The 23406-nt window shown below is 49.2% G+C and overlaps 1 protein-coding gene across 10 annotated transcripts in view; it reads left to right on the plus strand.

Annotated features, from left to right (window-relative positions):
* FRMD4A (FERM domain containing 4A) overlaps window positions 1–23406 on the plus strand; it is a 468321-nt gene that overhangs the window by 399569 nt on the left and 45346 nt on the right. For all 10 annotated transcript variants that reach the window (XR_005018889.1, XR_005018890.1, XR_005018891.1 and 7 more), the window contains 3 exons: window positions 5669–5745; window positions 10876–11014; window positions 16929–17070. Coding sequence is in view for 7 of the 10 variants with exons in the window: in XM_036844689.1 (XP_036700584.1) it covers window positions 5669–5745; window positions 10876–11014; window positions 16929–17070 (358 nt within the window). In the remaining 3 variants the exon portion in view is untranslated. The remainder of the gene's footprint in view (window positions 1–5668; window positions 5746–10875; window positions 11015–16928; window positions 17071–23406) is intronic.

The following is a 23406-nucleotide window of genomic DNA, read 5'->3' on the forward strand; positions in this document are numbered from 1 at the left end:
TTTTAAAAGCCTGAAGCTATAGATGGTTTTAAACTCCATCATGAAGTTAGTTCCTATATCGTGGATACAGTCTGCTTTGTGTATGTCGCATGCTCCCAACTAGGTTGTAGGCGCCTTACACATATAAACATATGTGAGGCGTCATGTCCTTTCTCTGTCCTATTAGCATAGGTTCATGCAAAGTAGACGTCACAACTTGAATATTTGGAAGAGGATTGGGGATTGGTTGTTACCTAAACCCCCAGGGCCTTGTTTCTCTCTTTTCTGAGCATAAGGTAAAATGTATTGAATACCCATGCAACCGATATACAAACCTCTGACATATGGTGTTAACCCGCTAAAAACAGCGTTGCTTCTGTTGTTCCCTAGAATTAGTTCTTGCGTGACAGTAAAGCCTCATCAGGGGACACCTGATAAAATTCTCTGAACGTGCAGGCTTGGGGTTTCTGTGTTGTGCTCCCATTTTAATTCAAGTCCATCCTGTTGGGGTTGAGTGATTCCTTTTGTCCTGTATCCCTCACGATGTGTGGCAGCTCATTTTTATTTGCCGAAGTGCATAAATACACCTGGAGATGAGTGAGTGACAGCCCTACTTCTAGAGGGTGAACAGAGCAGAAATGAAATCAGGAAGTGGGTTTTTTTTAGTTGGTATGTTTCATCCTGAGTTCAGAGGTTATTCCTGGCTGTGAGTCTGATTCTTCTTACGAGAGAACTCCTTGCTGGTGTTTGGAAGGCAGGCAGCCAAGAACCTTTGGAGAAGTGATCACTTCAACATCGGCTCGAAACAACTCTGTTTTTGCTCATCGTCGGGTCCTCCTGGTGTGTTAGAAAGAGCCCAAGACAGAAGTCCCAAGAGTGGGCCCGGCATCAATTACTTATTTAACCTCTGCCCCCCACCCCGGCCTTGCTTTATCTGTGGGAGATGGGGACTGGCCAGATGGCTGCCGGGATTCAGTATAATGGTCCCTCTAGAAGCAGCAGGAAGTTACTCAGAGGTCATTAAGAGGCTTGGTGACTCAGCCTCAGAGACAGGAGGAAGACGAGGCTCCCCCAAGTCCTGGTCAAGAATCAGAGCCACTAGAGCGGGCTTCCTCTCAAGCCTTTATTTCCGCGTCGTTCCGAGAGCTCACCCACCACCCCACGTGCTGTGCTAGCGCCCAGTAAACACTGGCTGTGGAGGAAGTCTCAGGGATCCAAGGCCCCTCTGCCTGTCCCCGCTGTGCCTTCACCCACTGAGAAAGAACAGGACATGAGTCCTCCTTGGCCCTGACCTTCAGCGTACACAGGATGTGGGAATCTGGCAGAGCAGCTACTAGGACCCAGTAACCTGGTCCTGCTCGTTAAGTGTTTTTAGTGCATCCTGCTGTGCAGGGCTCAAAGGCTCTATTTATTAGCCACTCTTGTCTGCTTTCCGTGGATAAACGTTTCCCATCTCCCCTTTTATACATTATGACATTGGGGCCCGGAAAGGGGAAGTGGAGGGGCTGTGATCACTTGGGAATCACACATCTGGGTCAGAAGCCACGAATCCACATCCAGGACCAGCCGTGGCGACAGGCACGCTCTCGATGAAACCGCTTCTGGATGGTTTCTCTATGTTTTTGTTTTCCAGGCAAGGCCAAATTATTAAGGCTGTTCTTAATCATGATTCTTGTTGTTTGTTAGTCCCTGATGGAAAGCTACGGATACTGAGGCATCTCTGTATGGAAAACCAGAAGAACCCAGGTCTCTGAGACAAGAAAGGAGTGATATGTATTATCGTTTACAGCCTGTAAAGGAAAGAAAATCCAGTGTGTAGGACGGAAAAGATGTGGCTTTATACTTCCTACCTAGAGTCACATTGCTGCTTGTTTGTAAAAATCATTCCACTCATAAAGTTAACCATCCATTAGTGAGTAAGAGCTGTTCCCACTAATTGGGGGACCTATGGGGAAAGGAGCAAGTTAGAGGTTAGAGTAATGGGCCAGGTGCCCTTGATTCCTATTTCTGGTTCCTTCACTGACTTGCTGTGTGGCCTTAGGCATTTTCCTCTAATTTCTCTGGGCCTTGTTTTCCCCAAGAAGAAAATTTCCCACTTGGTCTTCTTGGGGGGATGCTAAAAGATCAAAGAAGAGACATCTGCTTTTTAAAGATGCCCAGATGAAGTGCATTAGAAAGGCCTTTTTCATAGGTATTAATAAGCCCTTTGATTACTGATAGACTGTGTGTTTGAGCTTTTAGGTACCTCCTTGGGCAGAATTGGCCATAGAAATTAGGCAAAATCCTAAGGGCTCTAGCCCAGTTGTAACCATCATTGTGTGTCTGGCGAGTCTTTATGGGGTGTCTTTAGCTGGTGATGATGGATTATGATGGCTGCACTGAGCCCGGGAGGCTCCCCTGAAGTGACACAGACGATCAGGGGCCGTCCCCAAACCAGCACATGGGAGCCCAGTGTACCCTGTTCATAAAGGGAGGCCCGGTCAAGCGTCTGCTCTTTATCTGCTTGTTGTTCAACTCTGCCAGCGTCAGAGGGGAGGGTGTGGTAGGTGGGGTCCCTGTGCCCACCATCAGCCCACCTTGGTGCGTGGGGGCGTCCAGCTGCCTTCATCCCCCTGTTCCCCAACACCTCCTGTCTCCCCGAAGTGGGGGGGAAAGGACAAGGCCATTGTTCCCTCGTGAGCACCTCCTCTTGGGTTCCTGGGACCTTCCTGTCCTGGGAAACTGCCCTCCTTCCCTCCCTCCCTTCCCAATATTTCATTTGGGAAAAAAAAAAAAAAAACCCTGCCTAGAGCAAACATGAGGCAAAGCCACTGCTCTACCCGCTGTTGGAAATGTCTAGAGACAGTACATCCATCCTCCTGGGGAGACGCCAGGAGCCAGGCCGTCAGGGTTCAGTGCCAAGAGAGCAGGAATCTGGGCAGGGGCAGCAGGTGGGAGGGCCACAACAGAGCCCAGGTGGTTTTGTTTCGGTCCTTGGCAGACATGCGGCTCTCCACACCAGCAGCATGGGGGAGCACTTCCGGGGAAGGCCCGGCGTGGATTCTGTTTTGCAAAAAGTCGGGGAGGGAGGAGTTGCCAGGGAACCCCCCCGCTCCCTGAGTGTTGGGCTTTGGGGTTTTTCACCAGGTGGGGGGGGGGCTTCCGCCCCAAGGCCCAAGAGAGGTGCTCGCAAGCACACCCACAAAGAGAAAGCTTGTGGAGGTGTGCCCATCAGATGCACCTTCCCCCAAGTGCTGCCCAGCCCAGGACAGCGCCCGTGGCACTAGCACCGGTCAGGACCAGTGACATAATCTGCAGGCCCGGAACAGAATGAAAATGCAGGGCCCGTTGATCAGTCTTATTGAGAATTTCAAGATGGAGACAGCAGAACGTTAAAACCAAGCACGGGGCCCTCAGGTCACACACCTGTGAAGCGGGTCCTGGGCAGGTGTGTGCAGCACAGGGGCTGCGGGTCCCCCTCAGGGACGAGCCATCTACCACTCACCCCTCTCTTCAAAGGGAAGGGGGGGGGCAGGGCACTAAATCTGTACACTTCCTTGAAGATTTCCAGGATGCAGATCATCAACCTTTATTGTCTTAAACCCTGACAACAGGGCTTGAGTTTAAAAAAAAAAAAAAACAAGAATTATTTCGGTTGTTCTGGAGTTAATCTCCTTTATTTGCCAGGATTTGGGAGAAGTAAGAACAACTAGGAATTGCACTGAGATCCGAGTTCATTGAGCATTTACTTTGTACCGGTACCGTGCCGAGGATCTGTTGCCTCTACCTTAGAGGAGCGTTATTACCATTTTACAGACGGGAAAACTGAGGCTAAAGGAAATGCAGTCACTTGCCTAAGGTCACACAGTTTGGATATAGGGGAGTCAGGATTCAAACGGATGCAGTCGGAGTCCAGAGCATGTGTCTGGCCACGTTGTTCTGTGTACTACCTCCAGGTTATAAGGTTAAGGAGCTGTGAGTTCCGGTGCTTTTGTGTCTGTAGCTAAGTTCAGGTGGACCATCTGCATATATCTAACAATGGGGGGGGTCAGAGAGGAAATTTTCACATTTCACTGAGGGATTTAGCAGAGCATCAGATAAGAGCATAAGACTCAGACCTGGGACTCAAGTAACCGACTACACAGGTGGCATTTCATCTGTGATCTGACACAAGGCTCTCTGAGCTCGTGTAGGACTTGCTTTCCTTGGAACTGACCTGAAAGGAGAAAAAGAAGTACAGTTTTCCTTGGACTTCAGAGCAAAATGTACTCTGAGCTGGGAACAAAAGAGGTAGCTCTGGAATCAGAAAAAAGACATGTCCTCCTCCCTATTAGTCAGACAAAATAATTGTAAAATTCTGCACAACGGGTTGTGAGAAGCATGCAGCCATTCTAGAAACAGTTTTTATTCCAGCCCAGTTTGACAAAGGGGCGAAGTCCTCTGGCCAAGCCGCGAGGAGCCGTGTCCTGGGTAGAGCAGGGTCGGGTGGCTGGGACACAGAAATTGTCATCTTTAAGGAGAAAATGTGAGCAGATCAGAGAGGGTCAGGGGCCCCCGTTGAGAAGATGCTGGGTCTCGGATGAGACCCTAAAAAGCATTTGCCTTAACCGAGTGGGTGAAGAAAGGGAGGATCAGGGGAGAAATCAGCCTCTCCCAGGATGAAACTCTGACCCTTCTTTGGGCTCAATAAACTCAGATTCTCAGTCTATACAAGGGGCTACAGTATGCATCAAATATAACTATGAATGTTACGGGCATAACTTGAACCTCTTTTGACATTTCTCAGAGAGTTTAAGTAACTTTCTTTTTCATCCAATGAAAGAACCCCCTTCCCGAGTAATGCTGCAGCCTTGATTACTCCCAAACATCTTAGTTAACAGGCGCACTCGTCCCAGGAGGAATGTCCACCAGGGCCAGAGGGGCCCATCAGGCAGTGCCAGGAACTCTGTTTAGCTCCCACTGTTCAGAACTGCCTTAATTTCGCTCTCTGCCTCCCTGAGCGCAGCAAGCTCCTGGCTGCGGAGTCCTGCCAGCCCCAGGACTCCTGATATTCTTTGTGCTGCAGAAAGAAGCCGGGCTTGACAGGCTCATATTGTTATCTTGAGTTGCCTGCCCCCAAATAGAGTCCTAGCAGCACCCCCCCGCCCTTGTCGGGGAAGCTTCCCCAGGCGCCCCAGATCACCAGGGCGAGCTGGGCTCTTACACATTCATGGGCAGGAAGTAGAGCCCCGAGGGGAGGCTGGGAATGTGACCGCCTTCCCAGTTCGGCCCTGGAGGGAGGAAGCTTGGTTCCGCATGCAGGCAGATGGCTAACTGGTCCCTCCCCCCGCCAGCCCGCCCTCCTCTCCCCCCACCTCCCCCTCTCCTTGGAGGGAAAAGTCTGCAGAGCTGGGAACTGTCTTGGAGAATTCAACAAAGGCCAAGCAGAGCCGGGGAACCAGTTGAAAAGAACTTGTTTTGTTCCCGTTGAGAAGCCTGCAGGAAAATCCACGGCCACATTGCTGGGGTTTTGAACTGAAGAGCAGCGTGCGTGTGTGTGTGTGTGTGTGCGTGTGTGCGTGTGTGTGTCAAGCAAGAGGCACAGGAGGTGCAAACAACTACTGTTTCAGCTTTGATAAGGAAACTGCCAGCTGTAAGTTCAGCCGCAGAGGGAGGACTACAGCCGTGAACCGCCCACTCTTGAACTTCAACTGCATTGTTTTCTGTCCAGATATTCCAATGGAGGCAGTTGGAAAACCTGTATTTCAGAGAGAAGAAGTTTTCTGTGGAAGTTCATGACCCACGCAGGTAAGCTAGACAAGTCCTTTTCTTCTGGGAGCGTGTGGCCTCGCGGGCATATTACTTATGTTACTGTTTCTGTGCTGTCACTGTTCATGTTAATTTTGGGGGGGAAGAGGATGGTTGATCGGGAGAATAGAGTTCAAATAAGACAGCAGAGCTTTGTTTTTGTTCTATGTGTTGAGAAATACAGTGGGTTCGTGTGTGTGTGTGTGTGTGTGTGTGTGTGCGCGCGTGCGTGTGTGAAATTAGCAGTTCCACGGTCATCTCATCTGGCTACACGTATTACTTGCTCATACGCGTGGAGTTGTCTTTACAAGCCGGGGCATTTTAGGAAAGATTTGTAGCACTTCAGAACAATCACCAAATTAAAGGGAGCGGTGGTCTGAGTCCTTCTAGGAAGTTTCTGCCAGAGGAGAGTCTGAAGGATGGCTTGTCAGAGCTCCTGAGAACGTGTCAGGTTGAAGAGTCAGCAGCAGAACGAACCTACGGCGGAAAGAGTTGGGCTAAATTGTTTCATTCCGTGAGCTGTGATTTTAGGGTGTTCGCCGTGGTGGGTAGATGTGAAAGAAATACAAGTCTTTTTCTCTCCACCTCACATTGTATCCCAGGGGGCACTCGGGTCAAAGTCAATGCTCTCCAAGTCCAATGCCAAACAATAGGGTCCCATTTTGGAATGCAGCAAGCCCGGCGTGGAAGGTTCTCGGGGCAGCATGTACCGTGGCTTTTCCTCTCTTTGTCTGCTAGTCCTAGAGTTATAGGCAGCCCAGAAGCGGCAGCAAAATTCCCTAAAAACAGACCTAACGCTCAAGGATAAATCGCTTTCGATAGGTCCAAAAGCAGACTTAGAACAAGAAGGTAGCCCTGGGAAGACAGTGGAAAGATGAGGCCCTGTGGAGGAGAAGGTGTGGCTGTTAGGTGCTGTCCGTACCCCAGCAGCCCTGGTTCGGGAAAGAGGGGCTGTTGGCATCAGTCCCTCACACACATGGCTTCTGGGCACTCAAGCCGAGGTGCCTCCCAGAAAGTTCTCAGCATGAGAATAAGATTTTGCCCCATCAGAGGATGAGGCTTGTGGGGTGATGTCCGTTCCTGCAGCCAGTGATAACCCAGGAGGACTGCTGTGCCGCTTGCCTGGCCACGTAATCTGCGTGAAACAGAACACCCCCCCCCCCCGACACCCCATGGTTACTATGCAACAGGCAAGCGGAGAACATCTTAGAGATTCGTGTCTCGTTGTCAGGTGATGATAGAGAGCGTTGGCAGTATAACAGCCTGTGCAGCGTTTTTTCAGGGTCCTGTGACGAAGGGTCTCAGGATCCAGAGACCCTGTCTCTTCAGAGCAGGAACGCATTGATTCAGGCCAGGCAGGGGGGCGAGGGATGCTGAAAGTAATGCCCCAGAATGAATGTTGCCACAGTGGGTCAGATGCAGAAAGCGGATGATTGACAAAATAAAGACTGGAGATTGGATGGTCTAAGAGGCTGAGCGTAGGACTAGCCGGACTCTCCAGGCCTGTGCTCTGCTGGGAATTCTGCTAATGCGGAGGCACCTTGGACGCATCCTGGAGTGAGTGGGCGGCGGGTGTGTGTGTGTGTGTGTGTGTGTGTGTGTGTGTACTCGTCGTGTTCTTTCTGTGTCTGGGTCTATTGTCCTATTCGTGATGTAGTACTACATTCCCTTCCCTTTCCCAAGACCCAGGGATATTGGAAACAGTCCAAACCTCATGTTACTATCATGTGGGCTTTTAGCCTATTAAATGAAAGTGATCAATCTCACATTTGTTGAGTAACTCCTATGTCCAGGCACAGTTACGTGTCCTGGGGTATAGAAGGAAGCCCTGAAAGAACTTCTAGCACAGTTGGAGAGACGGAAGAAGGAACTTGATGTTTATTAAGTGTTTACTATGCACAGTCACTGTTCTAAACACTTGGATAGTTATCTCATTGGGTCCTCGCTATAACCCCCAGAAAGTAGGTACTAGTATTCCTGTTCTACTTGGGAAACAGGCACAGAAGAAGCAGAGTAACCGGCTCCAGGTTACAAAAAGCTAGTTAAGGGGTAAAGGCAGGATATGAACCCAGGGAGTCTGGCTCCAAAGCTCATGTGACTTACCGCCATGCTATACACAGACAGCGGGTACCAAGTGCCAGATGGCACAGCCTATAAATGCCGAAGGTGGCCAGGCTGGTCTGGGGAGGCTTCTTGCGAAGGAGAAATCTTAGCTAAGGATGTAAAACTCAAGGTGGGCCCTCAGGGGGATAAAGATGTCGGGCAGGTGGGCCTGAGAGAGAAGCGCAGGAGTCAGAGGCAGGCTGACCACAGAACGTGAGCGCGTCCCCTCAAGGAAAGTAGTCCTCTGTCAGCCTAGAGACACGCAGGGAGAGGCGAGGGGGACAAGGAGAGGCCAGGGACGTGGCTTCCTTGATGGCAGCGGTGGAAACCCAGGTTGACAGTGCCTTTAAAGGCACCTTTTCCAAATGCTCACCAGGGCAGGCAAAGGGGATTGTTCCAGGTTAGCTACTTAGTTTAGTGGCCAAGCCAAAGCTCCAACCCCGTCTTCTGGGGGGGTTAGAGCCCCACCTGGCGCTGCAGTAAGCATTCCTCTACGGCCTCCTGGCTCTGCTCCAGTTAAACCTGTCATCCTGCTGCTGTTGCCTTGTTTATTTGAACACAGAAGAGTCACCTAATCAACTGTACTGTGTCGGGATGGTTCAGGGGTCATCCCCTCCCCCAAACCAGGAAGGAAGCCAGGACCAAACTTATAGGATGGCAAGTGTGGTGCAGAATCGTGTCCTGAAGATGGATGTCCTGGGACACTGCGAGGGCAGGGCATGGCTCGACTGTCCCAGAAGATGCTTCCAGATTTGCTCTCCTGGACCGCTGTCCTAATCGATACCCAGCGTTGTTTCTGCGGTTCTCTGGGCTTGGCAAATATTCCGTTTCTAAGGTTTTGGCAAAGCAGGAGAGTCGGTGGGGTGGGAAGAGCCTGAAGCAAGCAGTGTAGAGAAGAGATAAATTCATAATCAAGCAGGAGAAACACTTTGAGAGCATCTGATTTAGGTGCTCCTGGGAACTCCCAGACCAGCCAGCCTCTTCCCTCCCCTCCCCCGCCTTACCTGAAAAACACACCTAGCCTGGCACTGCTCTCACTACCGCCCCTGAAATACATTTCAAGTTACTTTTCCTTTCCAATTCACCTTTTCTGGGAGAAAAAAAAAAATGAATTTACTCCCAGGATCAGCCATTGCCACGGAAGCCAGAGCGAGTATTCAGATCAGTTTCTTTTTACGCGTGCAGAGACCATGGGGGTTTCCTCCTCACTCTCTTGCTGTCTCCTTTGCCATTATTTGTAATTGTGTGTTCCTTTGTGAGCTGGCATTTTCTCTTAACTTTAGTTACAACCAAAGGGAAGAATAACACCCTGCTTAGAATCAATAGCATTAACGAACCACCAGATTTGAATTCCTCCTTAAAAGTTGGTCTGGAGAACACCTACTGTTAAATCTTGAGCCCCCAGGGGAAGGTGATCAGAGCAGCTTCTAATCTTCAAGGGAAAACTTGCCATGAAAATAATGTGATTATTCACAAGTCCTGACTACCCCAAGGTTCATCCAAATGAGATAGCTCAATCTTGAACACACATTGTTCTTCTGATGTGCACGTAAGATACCCCAAACCTCACCCCACTGTCCCATCACATTGCCCTACACACACACGCACACACACACACGTGTGCACGCACACACATGCACATGCACACACATGTACGGAAACACATTCTCAGATTTCACTTGCAAAATCATGTACCCATCCTATAAAGTATACTTCACTGAGAACATAATCATATAACTCTTTTTCCCCTTGATTCCATTAATGTGATGAATTATGTTGGGACCGTTCTTTCCCACCTTCAGTTTAAGGTCTGACTGCCTCTCTGCTCCGTGCATATGTCCTCCACATCTCCTACACAGACGTGTATGTGGACATGGGTAGTCGGTCGGCATTGGCCGGGCTCATTTCTTTCTGCCTTTCCTCTCCTGATTCTTTATACCCCACCTGCCCTCTGAATATATTTGAAACTGATAACCAACTTTCGAGGAAGATGGCGTGAGAGTCATGTAAGGAGCCCTGATTGCCTTAGATGCTGTGGCAATTAGAAGAGAATTTACTCATCCTTCACCGTAGGCAGCTTTGCCTGGTTAATAAAGGACATTGTCAAAGGCTTTTCCTGTCTCTGAAGTTTGTCTTGGCCCAGTGCCAGGAGCTGAAGACCAGAAAAGACCGTCCCGTGACCTAGAATGACCCGTCTGATTCCAGACAAGGCAGAGGCTTAGCCAAATTCTGAACCCTAAGGAGCCAGTAAATCAAAAGATTAGCATGATTCACGGTAGCCAAGATATGGAAACAACCTAAGTGTCCATTGATGGATGAACAGATAAAGAAATTGTGGTGTATATTCACAACGGAATATCATTCAACCTTAACAAAAAAAAAGAAGATCCTGCCATTTACAACAACATGGATGGACCTGGAGGGTATTTTGAAGTGAAATAAAGCAGACACAGAAAGACAAGAACTGCATGATCTTACTTATAGGTGGAATCTAAAAGAGTCACAGAGGCAGAGAGTAGAACAAGAGTTACCAGGGATGCGGAAGTAGGGGAAATGGAGAGAGATGCTGGTCCAAGGGTATACAAAGTGCTAGTTATGTAGGATGAATAAGCCTAGAGATTTAATGTACAGCCTGGTGACTGTAGTGAATAACACTGTATTATATACTGGAAGTTGGCTAAGAGTGGATTTCAGGTGCTTTCATCACACACACGCACACACGATGGTAACTGTGTGAGGAGAGGAAATGTTCTTTAGCTTGACTGCAGTGATCACTTCACTGTGTATATGTATCAGTACATCAAATCATCATGTTCTGTACCTTAAATAGAATCAACTCTTATTTAAAGAATAGAATGAAAAGATGGGCTCCGCCAGCCAGTTCCGTGTGTGCGTGCACGCGTGCTAATCTGTTACCTTTATGCCAGAGCTTTTAGGACCCGGTGGGTTCTCGGTAGAAGCTGTTGACGGAGGATCATAGCCCCTCATTGTACACGTGTTTGACCCTTCTGATTCTTGCTCTCCCAGGGCTTCAGTGACGAGGAGGACGTTTGGACACAGCGGCATCGCAGTGCACACGTGGTACGCGTGTCCGGCACTGATCAAGTCCATCTGGGCTATGGCCATTAGCCAACACCAGTTCTATCTGGACAGAAAGCAGAGTAAGGTAAGTCCCTTTCCTGGGACTGGGAGGGCCTCTGACAAGACCAGACCTTTCCCTGAGCTGTGAGCAGACGAGGGCCCTTGTCTGGATCTTGTAGCTGGGGGGTTAGGAGTTGGATGGCTGGGGAGGCCCTGCATCCCTTGCTCTGAGATGTGCACAGGTGAGACTGGCCTCTTAGGACCATAGGAGGCAGCTCCTGAGATCAGCTCTTGAAGAGAATAACATGTCCTCAGCGACTTGGTCAACCACGGTCAGAGCCACTCAGACCATTTGCTGCAGCCAAGTAGGGCCCTTTTGAGGAATTCCCCCCATGCTTTTGAACCTCAGGAGCCTCTCCTGGAAGTAAGCAGTCAAGTCCTTTTGGGTGTGTAAACAGTGGCATATTGTTTTCCTTTTGAGGGAAAAAAAAAAAAAGGAACCATTCGCAACTAATAGACACCACCTAACTGTTGAGGATAATTGCTGTGAAAACCCTCCAGGCTTTTCCAACTGCCAACTCCATTTCTTAAAAATGCAAAACCGGAAACATTATAATAATAATAATTTTTAAAAAGGCAACGAGTCTGTTTCCCTAAGGTAGACCTGGAGCCTCAGGCCGTAGTAAACAGTCATCCTCCAAGGGAGGTTTGACCCAGCCCCAGTTCAGACACACACATGGGCGTGGTGGGAAAATGACGTCTCCTTGGTTCACACACAGCTTATATCAACCCTCTACCCCCTCTTCCTCCAGGCTTGTCTGCCGTGCTACCCTTGCCTTCCCCGCACAAGCCACTCCCATTCATTACCCCTCAGGTGAAGAGCCATATCAAGATGGGCTCTGCACCTTTCTCAGGATCCTGCTGGCTTGGGCCAGGTGGGGAGTGGAATACAGAGCTTCAGAGGGAGATCGACCTTGGCCCCTGGTCTAGTCAGTACCACCACCTGTGGGAGGTTTTATCCCATCCCGTGCGTCCTAGAGAGGGGAGGAAGTGGCAGGACCCTGGGCTTACTGGGCCCAAGATTTATTGGATTGGATGCTTGTGGCTTCCTCTTTTGCCTTATTTTCCTTCTGAGTGGAGTTGCTCTTTCCCTGGCTTGGGGGGAGGATTGGAAGGGAGAGAGTTGGGGTTGAGTGGGAGGTAAGAGAAAGATAGTAAGAAAACAGGACAGGAAGAAAGCAAACAATCCCTCAAGTCATAATTCAGTTTCAATCACAGCCTTTCCCATGTAGGAGTCACGTTCTCCTTTGTAACACATTTTCTCTTCTCCTAAGTCTTCTTCCTCCCCCCCCTGTTTTGGTCATTTTCGTGGGGTGAATGGGCACAGGGCAGAATTTTTTTGTTGCCAGGAATAATGAGAGTATTCTACATCGCTCCTGGTGATGGTGGGCATTGGCACAGGAATTTGAGGCCCGATTAGATCCAAAGAAACGGGGCCAGAATCTTTTGACTCATGCTTTAGATTGAGACAGTGGTTGGGTGTCAGTGTTTTGCCCTCCAGTGGCAGGAGCTGGAGGTCAAAACCTGAGAACATTGATTCCATCCTCCGTATTGTTTGGCAGTGCGTCATGAGGGGTAGAGAGTCTGGCAACCCACCTGAACCCCACTGCTAATTCCTCTTGCGGGCAGACCCTACACACACTGATTTTGAATGGGGAAAAGAAAAAGCCTATCTCACCCTAAGGATGGTATATTAGCTGTTAGAACTCCTCCTCCCTGTGCTGGCTTTTTACATTAGAGGATCTATGGGGTAAGGCAGGGGGCCCATTCTTAGGGCTCTGCAACCCTGCTCTCAAAGATGGTCTTACTCTGCAGCTGGAGAAGCCTTATTCAGCAGGCTTACAGGTCAACCCATTGATGTAACAAGTAGACCTCGAAAAGTAACTATCAAAGATCACTTATTAACAAGAAGTGTCTTTCAAGAGACCAAACCAAATGCTCACAGCAATAGGGAACTTTCAGCTCGGCCACCCCTGGGGGACTGAAGGAAATGCACCTACTCCCAGGAGCAGGAGAATTTTCCCCAGATAAGCTCTGAATGTTCATAGTGCTCCGGAGCCCATGTATTTCTTGTTGGAACTGGTTGCTCAGCCTGTGGTGACTGGTGAGGAAAAAGTTACCCCATAGGGAAGTCCAAGGACTCTGCCTTCCAGTTCTCTGACCCCGGGCAAGTCTTTCCTCGCTCCTGCTTGCTTTCCACAGTTAGAGAACAGCAAAGGAAATTCCTGACCAGAAGCACTGATCAGTCCAGTGACACAGTGTTGGTGAAGTTGCTTTAGGAGATGTGTGCTATCTCTCACTACTATCGTTACTAATCCAACATACTGTTCCCTGGCCGACACCTGTGTGTAAAGTTTAAATTCTCTAAAAGTTCCCCCAAATTAAATCAGAGATGATCAAATTCACCTTAGGAATTGTGTTACAACACCTTTCATTTCTGGAATGTTCTTCGGACAACAGTGATGTGACCCATCTCCAGTGGGCAGGATGGTTCGGGGTGAGTGATGGCTGGCAGGCCTGGAATGAAGTGTTTTCAAATATTTCTGAACAGCCAGTGTTGGCTGGCATACTGGCCATCGCTTCACACTCTACTGTATCAGGCCATGCCAACCATTCCTTTCTCTGAAGTGCTTCAGCAAAGCCCAGGCCTCCCGAGGGATGCTCATGAACCCCAGAAACAAGTGCAATCTAGTGGTTGGAGCCAGCAGGGGTGGGTAGCTGAGAAGTCTAGTGTCCTTCCCCTGGCACTTGGTTATTTTCTTCTTTCAGGGTCCTAGTGTAAATCACTTAAGAAAATCTCTCTCTCCTTGTACCTCTCTCTCTCTCTCTCTCTCTCTCTCTCTCTCTCTCTCTCTCTCTCTCTCTCTCTCTTTCTCTCTCTCTCTCTCTCTCTCTCTCTCTCTCTCTCTCTCTCACACACACACACACACACACACACACACACACACACACACACACAAGCCCGCCCGCCCGCCCACCCACCCTCCCTCCATCACCAAAGACAGGGCAGAAAGAGACCGTATTGGTTCCTTTCTGGCAGCTCATTCAGAATGAGAGGCTGTGCTGGCATCAGTCACATTTGGTAAATTATATCCGCTGACCCCAAAGATCAGAAATGTTGTCAGCTAGATCCTGCCAACATACGAACCCCAGAGCCAAGGAATGTCTTGTAGAGTTCGGAGGAAAATACTTGAAAGCTTAAATTGTTTAGTCACTGTTCCTATGAATTCAGATTGAGGACTTGTTGAGTTGGCCCCCAGTCCAAACATCTTTCCTTCTTCTTAATCTTTATTTTTTTTTTTTCCTGATCCAGTCTGCTATTCTTCATTCCATCTAGATCAAAAGCCAAGTGAAAGCACGTCAGGAGCCAATTAAACCGTGCTTACAGAATACCCATAATAATACTTAGTACAGCAAGACCCTCCGAGCAAAACATCCAAAACTTTGGAGACTCTTTTGCTTGGGCACAAAGACTTGACTTTATAAGGAGAGAATCTCCCCATCAATTCATCTCCTCTTAGTGGTCTCTCTCCACCTGGTCTATTCAGTCATTGTGATATTTCCATTCTAGAGAGAAGCCAGTAATTTCCTAAAACTTCTAAGAATCTAGTCTCCCTTGGGAAGTGTATCTGTTGTCCCTTTTCTGTATTTTGTTTCCTGCCTCCGAGATTGGTGTGGCAGGGCTGGAGGTGGGGTGGGGACAGGTCTTCCATGAGATTAATGAGATTCCCCCAAAATCTCCAGTTGAGTCATTCGTTGAACCTCACTTAGCAAATTCCTGCCAGGCCCTGATTTATATCCTATTCCTATTCCAGTGTCACTGGCCTTGATGTCTAGCATCTAATTTCGTCCTGATATCACACCTCCGTGGTGTGGGTTTTAACAGCTCCATTTTACAAACAGGGATCTCAGTATCAGAGAGGTTGAAAATCAAGGTCAAACTGTGATTCACTGGGAAGAGCCAAGATTTCAGTCCAGATCTTTCTTACTTCAGAGCCCAGGTCCTTCAGCAGGCTGAAGTGGTCTGTGTCTTCATGAGTTATTCTTGCATAAGTGCAAGCGTGGGCTTCTCTTGGTAAAGCCTGGGCCTTGGTAAAAGAATAGTGCTGAAAGAAAGGAAGTGACGGATTGTGCTTTCTGTGCTTTGCTCAGAGGATAAAACTCAGCCAGGTGGATGCAACTGATATACTGTGTCAAAATGAAGCAGAGGCGCGCCTGCTTTCTGCTACAAGCCAGAAAACCCTGCGAGGGGCTGGCAGCTGGGATTATATTATGAGCAAGGAAGCCCTCACCCCAGGAAGGCAGCCTGGTTCTGAAGGCAGGGACAAAAGTTGAGGTCAGAGAGGAGACATCAGTCAAGGAAGGACCAGTGAGATAGAAGAGGGTAAGGAGGAAAATGGGTCAGACCCGGTGAACAAAACAAGCAGAAAGTCTCAGCATTTCCTCTGCCCCTCAGACTCTCATCTCATTCACGTGAGGAAAGTACTTGGCGGTCAGAAGTCATTGTCTTTCACCAATTTTGGCATCAACACGGAGGCCAGAGGAAGGGCAAGGCCTCAGGGTTCAGACAGACCCTGCTGGACCACTGTGGGCACCTGGGCTCAGGATGCGAATAAGAGGGAGTGGGCACTGGTCTGCCCATCCTCCGTGGCTTCTCCTGTGTGGCGGACAGACCTAGTCTCACACCAGTGAACACGCATCAGAACCTCAGTTGGGACCCTCAGCTGGCTCCATCCTTGCATCCCTGCCTAATCACCAGTGGCCACAGAAAGATTAGCACATGTACAGGTTATACTAGGATTTATAGTTGTTTTCCAAAAGTCCGCAGTGCAGCGAAAGCCGCTTCCTGAAGCATTGTCACAAATTGATTTCTTGAAGAAGGAAAAAAAAAAAAAACGTCCAACACACGCAGGGCACACGCAAACCCACCTCTACCTCCCAAGGTGGGAACTAGAGCAGAAAGCTTCACTGCAAACAGTTGATTTTAGGAACGTAATCGTGAATGCAGAGTCCTTTTCTAATTGCTCTAACTTGCTGTTACTGTTCGACAAAGTGGGCCAGTTAATTTGTAGAATAAATGGAGTGGACTTTTAAGCATAATCTGAAGACTTTGGCTCATATGTTTAGGTACCAAAATAGAAGCAAAGCACCGTGTCAGGTGCCCCCTTGGTGGGAACCGAGCATCCAGATGAGCATTTGTGCCAGAAGCCCTTACACACCACGCTTACACACCACGCTTGCAGGCTGACAGTGTGGTCACTTCCCAACCCTCTAAGTTTTCATGGCTCCGTGCCTAATAATTTAAGAGCTTAAACCACCTTAGACTTTACTGGAACTTCATAAATTTGCTTCAGACATCTCTTAAATCATTCACAAAGCTGAAAATTATTTTTTTCCTCCTTCTTTTAAGCACAAAATCATGTAAAATTGCTACTGTTCGTTGAGAGCTATGTAGGAGGCGGAAGGGAGGGAAGAAGAGGGGGAGGGGAGGGGTGGAGGGAGGCCTTCACTTGCCTTACTTCGTTTGACCCTAACAGAACCTGGAGCGGTAGGTGGTGCTTTCCCTGTTTTATACTTGGGAGTAATGAGGCTCCGTGAGGTGAAGTCCTTCCCCAAATCAGGACTCCACCGAGGTCTGTCTGACTCCGAAGTCCACACTTGTAAGCCCTGTACATACAGCCTGTGGGATAACAGGCTTCGCAATTCCTCGCCGTGTCACCTCTGGAGCCTTATCTGCTCCCACCGGGAAGCTTCAGGGGATGAGCCATGGGCCCTGGGGACACAGAAAAATGCGGCAGTTCGCAGGCCGTGAGGCCGTTTGCTAGATCTCGGGAAGACAGGCGGGCGAGAGGGCGAGCGAGGGATCGCTGTCGTCGGCGTGTCCTGGCTGGGAGGGGAGCGTCCCCCGTCTAACCTGTCCAACCCGGTGGTCTCTCTAGTCGAAGATCCATGCCGCCCGCAGCCTGAGCGAGATCGCCATCGACCTGACGGAGACGGGGACGCTGAAGACGTCCAAGCTGGCCAACATGGGCAGCAAGGGCAAGATCATCAGCGGCAGCAGCGGCAGCCTGCTGTCCTCAGGTGGGCGGCGTCCCCCGCGGACCCCCGAGAGGGGCCCCCCCGGGGTGGGGGGCGTGCTCCGAGGAGGCGGGGCTGAGCCGCTGGCTCTCACGTCCTGAGCAAGGTTTGCGGCCCAACGGGGATCCGAGGAAACGGCCAAGAGTATGACCGCGTGGAAGCAGGGGAGGGGGAGAAGCGGCAGGAGAGCCTCACGGTGCGGGAAGGCCACCGAAGTGCCTTCGAGCAGCCCCAGAGCCTTCCCAGTGCTGATGGCTGAGCGGCAGGGATGCCGGCTCCAAGGACGGAAGGCGCGGGCTGCCTGTGTGTCACTCAAGGAGAATTAGACGAGGAGGGGCTGAAGGTCAGGGTCGTGGTGCTTGCTGAGTGACCTACATTCTGTTCCCGGGGGACTTCTCGAGGCTTTCCAAAGTACAGAAAACCCTGGATCGTTGGGAAGGGAGAGACCTGTCGCGGAGTGTGGTCTGGTGCGCTTTGAAAGGGAGGGTCAGGGGATCTGATGGCCGTCTGTTTCTGCCGGGCCCTGGGTCGTTTGTCTTGAGGTGTCGGGAGGGGCAGAAATGCCCCGAGGTTTGAGATGGGGCTGGACTTCAGGAGGAGGGATGCCATTGGCTGGGGTGACAGGAAGGGGAGCGGTTTTGAGTTGGGCAGGGAGTGAGAGGGAGGCAAAAATTGTCGGGAACTGTTAGAAAAGTACAATGCAGTTCGCTCCCCAGGCCACGTGGTCAAGGCCTGATTATTCTGGGAGCCAGTACACACTTCCTTGCCTCCGAGCCAGAGAGTAGAACAAGAAGTCTTTGCCCTACCTCATTTTCCAGGGTCATCTCTGTACATGTGGTGACTGCAGACGGTAACAAAATAAAATAAAAGGAAAAAGACAGGAGGGGGTGGGGAAAGCCGAAAGCTGCCTAACTGGGGCTGGTGGAGTCCAATCAGAGCCAGGGAAAACCTTCAGACCTGAAGGGCGAGGGTGAAGATGGACAGGCCTTTCTAAGGTCCTGGGAGGACCCAGGTCATGTGTGCACGGGGCCAGGCGTTTTATAAAATCTGTGAACGTAACACATTTTGCATTCTTTTTCTTAAATAGAGCCACCAAAATTATATGTAGGTTTCAGGCTCTACAAAGTTGTTTCTGCCTCTGCCAGACCACTGTTAAGGTTCACCGTAAAGTAAACCTCTCGCTGTCCTGGATTCTTAAAAAGTTTTCATCAATACAATGGGCCAAGTAATCATTGTTTCTGAGGCTTAGAGGTTTACAGTGAAGACCGTGGACAGTGCTGTAGCGAAGAGAATGCCGTTCAAAGTCCAAGACCCCTGCCTCGATTTCCAGCCTCTTCCTATGCCCTGCAGAATGATGAAGGGCAGGACCAGAGTCAGCCCTGCGATTGTCCTCTAGACATGCCTATCCCCCGTTAAAGCCCAGAGTCTCAGATCTGAGCCTGGATTTAAGCTGTCCACTGTCCTCCTAATCCAGCCACAGATGAGCCCGCCTCTTCCTTCAGCCTCAGTGAGGGGTGCACCCCTGCTGTGGTTTCATAGCCCCTTGGAAATCTACGTCCGTTCTGAATGTGGCGTGTTATACCCAGGAGAATAGATTCTTCCAGCTCACGGGTTCCCTGCCCTCCAAGTGCATCGGAACCCCTTGGAGGGTTCGTTCCAACTCAGATAGCTGGGCTCCAGCCCCGGAGTGTCTGATCTGTAGGTCTGGGGTGAGCCTGGGAATTAGCATTTCTAGCAAGTTCTGACAAGTTCCCCGGTGATGTTGATGCTGGTCTGGGGACCACACTTTGAGAGCCACTCTTCTTGCTGAAGAAGAGATAAAAGCCTGGGGTGGGTGTGCAGCTCAAGATCAAGGAACCTAGGTCTCCCCACTTTTACATCTGTGTCCTGGTCCACGTGCTCGGGACCTTTGTCTCTGGCAGCCGCCAAGGGTGCAAACGTAATAGCAGGTAGAGAGGAGGTGGTGAACAGGAGCCCCAGAGCGTCTAACACGGAACTGACACCATTCAACCATCAGAAATGAGATCCAGGGACTTCCCTGGTGGTCCAGTGGTTAAGACTCTGCGCTTCCACTGCAGGGAGTGCGGGTTCCATCCCTGGTGCGGGAACCGGGATCCCCAGTTTTTTTGGCGGCACGGCCAAAAAAGAAAAAAAAAAAGGAAAAGAAATGAGATACCGAGATCCAGGCATCTTCAAGACTGGAAAGCAATTCCTCTCTGTTACCGCCAACAGCTTGACATTAATAATCAATCCCGTGGGCTAGGAGATGAATCAAAAGAAAACTTTCCTGCTGAGTCCACTCCCACACCTAATATAAGCATCTTTATCTCAGGACATTAGAGCAATTTTTTCATGTCTGATAACTTAGTGACGAGGACCCCGGGCAAAGCTGTTCGGGCATCGATGGAGGTCGCCGAGGCCCCTTGCCTGCCCCACTTCTGCGGTGGCTCCATCCTTAGGACCGGGACCCTCGGCCTTTTCCCTGCCCACCTTCTGCTGCTCAGCTAAGCAAGAGGAAAGCTGGGCAGACGGGGGAGGAGGCGGAGAGGTGTGAGTCGTGCCCCGTGACCAGGCCAGGGAGCACTTCAGACTCAGCCCAGCCCTGCAAGGTAGGTCCTGAAGAACGGTCCTTAACCGCTGAGGCTCCGTGGGGAGGTTCCCCCCCGCTCCGACTTAGGAAAGGCCGCGGGTCAGTGGAAGGAGAGACCTTGCACGGGAAGCGTTCCATCAGTCAACTCGGGGAACTTCTAGGACCTGTCGATCTGGCCGTCACTGCCACCAGGTCTGCGATTGCTGCCCCTCTGACTTTTCATGTGCAGGAGAAGATGAGACCTTGCAGCCCCACCTGGACGGGACAGTTTCCCATCCCCTACCAGATGGAAATCTAGGCTAGCCTCCCACCCGTGCTTTTCATCCTTTAGTGTGTCCTGCCTGACTGCGTGTGGAGAACACCTTTTAGTGATGGGTTCCCACAGAAGGAGAGGGCGTCCCTCTTTCGGGATGGCCTTGGTTTAAGCACTCTTTTTTTTTTTTTTTTTTGATAGAGGAAGTAACTGCAGTGGTTTTTAAATTGATTTATTTATTTAAATTATTTATTTATTTATGGCTGTGTTGGGTCTTCGTTTCTGTGCGAGGGCTTTCTCTAGTTGCGGCAAGCGTGGGCCACTCTTCATCGCGGTGCGCGGGCCTCTCACTATCGCGGCCTCTCTTGTTGCGGAGCACAGGCTCCAGACGTGCAGGCTCAGTAGTTGTGGCTCACGGGCTTAGTTGCTCCGCGGCATGTGGGATCTTCCCAGACCAGGGCTCGAACCCATGTCCCCTGCATTGGCAGGCAGATTCTCAACCACTGCGCCACCTGGGAAGCCCTAAGTACTCTTTTTTTTTTTTTTCAGAATAAGCATTTAATACTTAGTTATTATTAATGATACTCCATTTTTTTTAATATTAATTAATTTATTTATTTAGGCTGTGTTGGGTCTTCGTTTCTGTGCAAGGGCTTTCACTAGTTGCGGCAAGTGGGGGCCACTCTTCATCACGGTGCGCGGGCCTCTCACTATCGCGGCCTCTCTTGTTGTGGAGCACAGGCTCCAGACGCGCAGGCTCAGTAATTGTGGCTCACGGGCCCAGCCGCTCCGCGGCATGTGGGCTCTTCCCAGACCAGGGCTCGAACCCATGTCCCTTGCATTGGCAGGCAGATTCTCAACCACTGCGCCACCAGGGAAGCCCCTAAGTACTCTTTTTATGACACTTTCCAGACCCTATGATCTACCTCTCACTCAGGAAATAAGATACAAATAACCTACTACCCTATTGGATCAATTATTGTCTCTCCTTCACCTACTGCCAAATGCTAAAAAAAAAAAGATGGTGTCTGATAAATAATCCTGAAAAGCATTTTGAGAAACTGATGATCACTTGAGAATTCTTTCTGCTACCTCTAACCCTGTGCCTAACACTCAGTAGTTGTTCCATACACGGTTTTTTAAATTTTTTACATGATTTCCCCATGACTCATTTATTTACTGACTGGAAATTTGTACCTTTTGACTCGCTTTACCCATTTCACCCACCCTCACCCCCTGTCTCTGACACCCGCCAGTCTGTTCTTTTTATCTGTGAGCTCAGGGTTTTTTGGTTTTAGTTCGTTTGTTTTTAAAGTCTATGTATCAGTGAGATCAAATGGTATTTGTCTTCCTCTGATATACTTCACTTAGCATAATGCCCTTGGGGTCCATTTATATCGCAAATGGCAAGATTTCATTTTTTTTGTTATGGCTGAATAATATTCCGTTGTGTGTGTGTTATAGTTACAATTTCTTTATGCATTCATCCACTGGTGGACACTGAGATTGTTTCCTTGTCATGGCTATTGTGAATAATGCTGGTATGAATGTGAGGGTGCAGATATCTTTTCCAGTTACTGTTTCATTTCTTCAGATAAATAACCAGAAGTGAAATTGCTGGGTCATACGGTAGCTCTATTATTAGTTTTTTGAGGAACCTCCACACTGTTTGACATAGTGACTGCACCAACTCACATTCCCACCAACAGGGTATGAGGGTTCCCTTTTTTCCACATCCTCGCCAACATTTGTTGTGTTCTTTTTGATGATAGCCATTCTAACAGATGTGAGGCGATTTCCCATTGTGGTTTTGATTTGCATTTCCCTGATGACTGCTGATGTTGGGTATCTTTTCATGTACCTGTTGGCCATTTGTATGTCTTCTTTGGAAAATGTCTGTTCAGATCCTCTGCCCATTTTTTAATTGGATTTGTCTTTTGTTGTTGAGTTGTATAAGTTCTTTATATTTTTTGGATGTTAGTCCTTTATCAGATATATGATTTGCAAATATTTTCTTCCATTCAGTAGGTTGCCTTTTCTTTTTGTTGATGGTTTCCTTTGTTGTGCAGAAGCTTTTTACTTTGATGTAGTCCCATTTGCTTATTTTTACTTTTGGTGTCAAATTTTAAAAAATCATCACCAAGACTGATGTCAATGATACACGATTATTAAAATTAAATTTTGAAGGATACTAGTAAGAATCCTGCATGTGCTGCATTTTAAGACCCTTCTACATTCCCAGAGTGTGTGGTAAGATCCCGTTCCTTGCCAAGATCCTTCATAAACCTGCCACTAACATTTTCCCTCAAATTGTACTGTATCGCTTTTGTCATGATGGTATCAGACCTTCAGAGGTTAATCTTGTCAGATCAGGCTCCTCCTGCAAATACCATCCTTCCTCATTATCTTTCATTTATCCTTCCACCCTTGTCTGTACCCAAATTGTGCCGTAACTGAGCCGTGTAACCACACTGTGATATTGCTACTGTATAAACCTTTTTTCTAGCTCCCGAACTTTGCTAGGGACTATGCATAACATTTAAAAAGTTACAGCTTCTCTCCTCAAAGAGTTTGCATACTATTTACTGATGTAAAACAGAGATAAAATATTTCCAACTCTTAGTAACTTTGAAGGTGATTTTCCTATTTAACAAGAGTACATCATTACAAAGTACTGGACTTCAGTCATTTTAAAGCTATCTGAGGTCTCAGATGCTAAAGAAATGTTATTGATATCATTAAAGAAGTCAGAAGTCCACACTTATTAATGACCTGAGCCAGGGGCTAACATCTCAAAAAGAAAAGGTCTGCAGAGTTGAAATGATTTACTAAGGCTCGGGGCCAAGACCCTCTGAGTTCTTCGGCGGTAACACCCAGGGCTGTCCCGTGGGAGACCTGTAGTCCTAGTAGAGACCCTTAGAGGTGCTGAGCCTTCTGAGCTGTGTCGGATTAAAAGGGGTCAAGCCCTCACCTCCCAGAATTGCACTGGATGAGATTCAGACCCTAGGAAGGTTATGGAACCCGCGTCCCAAATCCATTCGTGAAGGGGCTCCGGCAGGCAGGCTTTGAAAGGAGGTGAGGACCCTTGTCCCAGAGCATCCCCTGGAGGAAGGGACGGTGAGGCAGCTCAGGGCGCAGCCCCCCTTCCAGGCCGGCAGAGCCCCACCCCCGCCCCCATCTTGGTCTCCTCACAAGCTCTGCACCTCTGGGTAACCAGCCAGCCTGTTGCCTGACCACTGCGGGGGGGGAGGGGCGGGGTGGTGACAAGCAGGGGACGATGTAGTCACTGTGCCCTAGGAGAGCCTCCAGATTTTCCAGGGTTCAGATGGAGTTTGAGAGGACAACTGTGAATTCAAAACATTTGGTGATGATGATGATTTCAGAATTCAGAAAAAGCATCCGAAATCCTTTCTGTGGGAACTTTAAAGGGTTTATTCCTCTCTTCCTTACCCCCATTTCTTGAAATCTCAAAAACAGATGGGAAAGGGGAAAAAAA

Source organism: Balaenoptera musculus, chromosome 2 (assembly GCF_009873245.2).
Source record: "Balaenoptera musculus isolate JJ_BM4_2016_0621 chromosome 2, mBalMus1.pri.v3, whole genome shotgun sequence".
Lineage (NCBI taxonomy): Eukaryota > Metazoa > Chordata > Mammalia > Artiodactyla > Balaenopteridae > Balaenoptera > Balaenoptera musculus.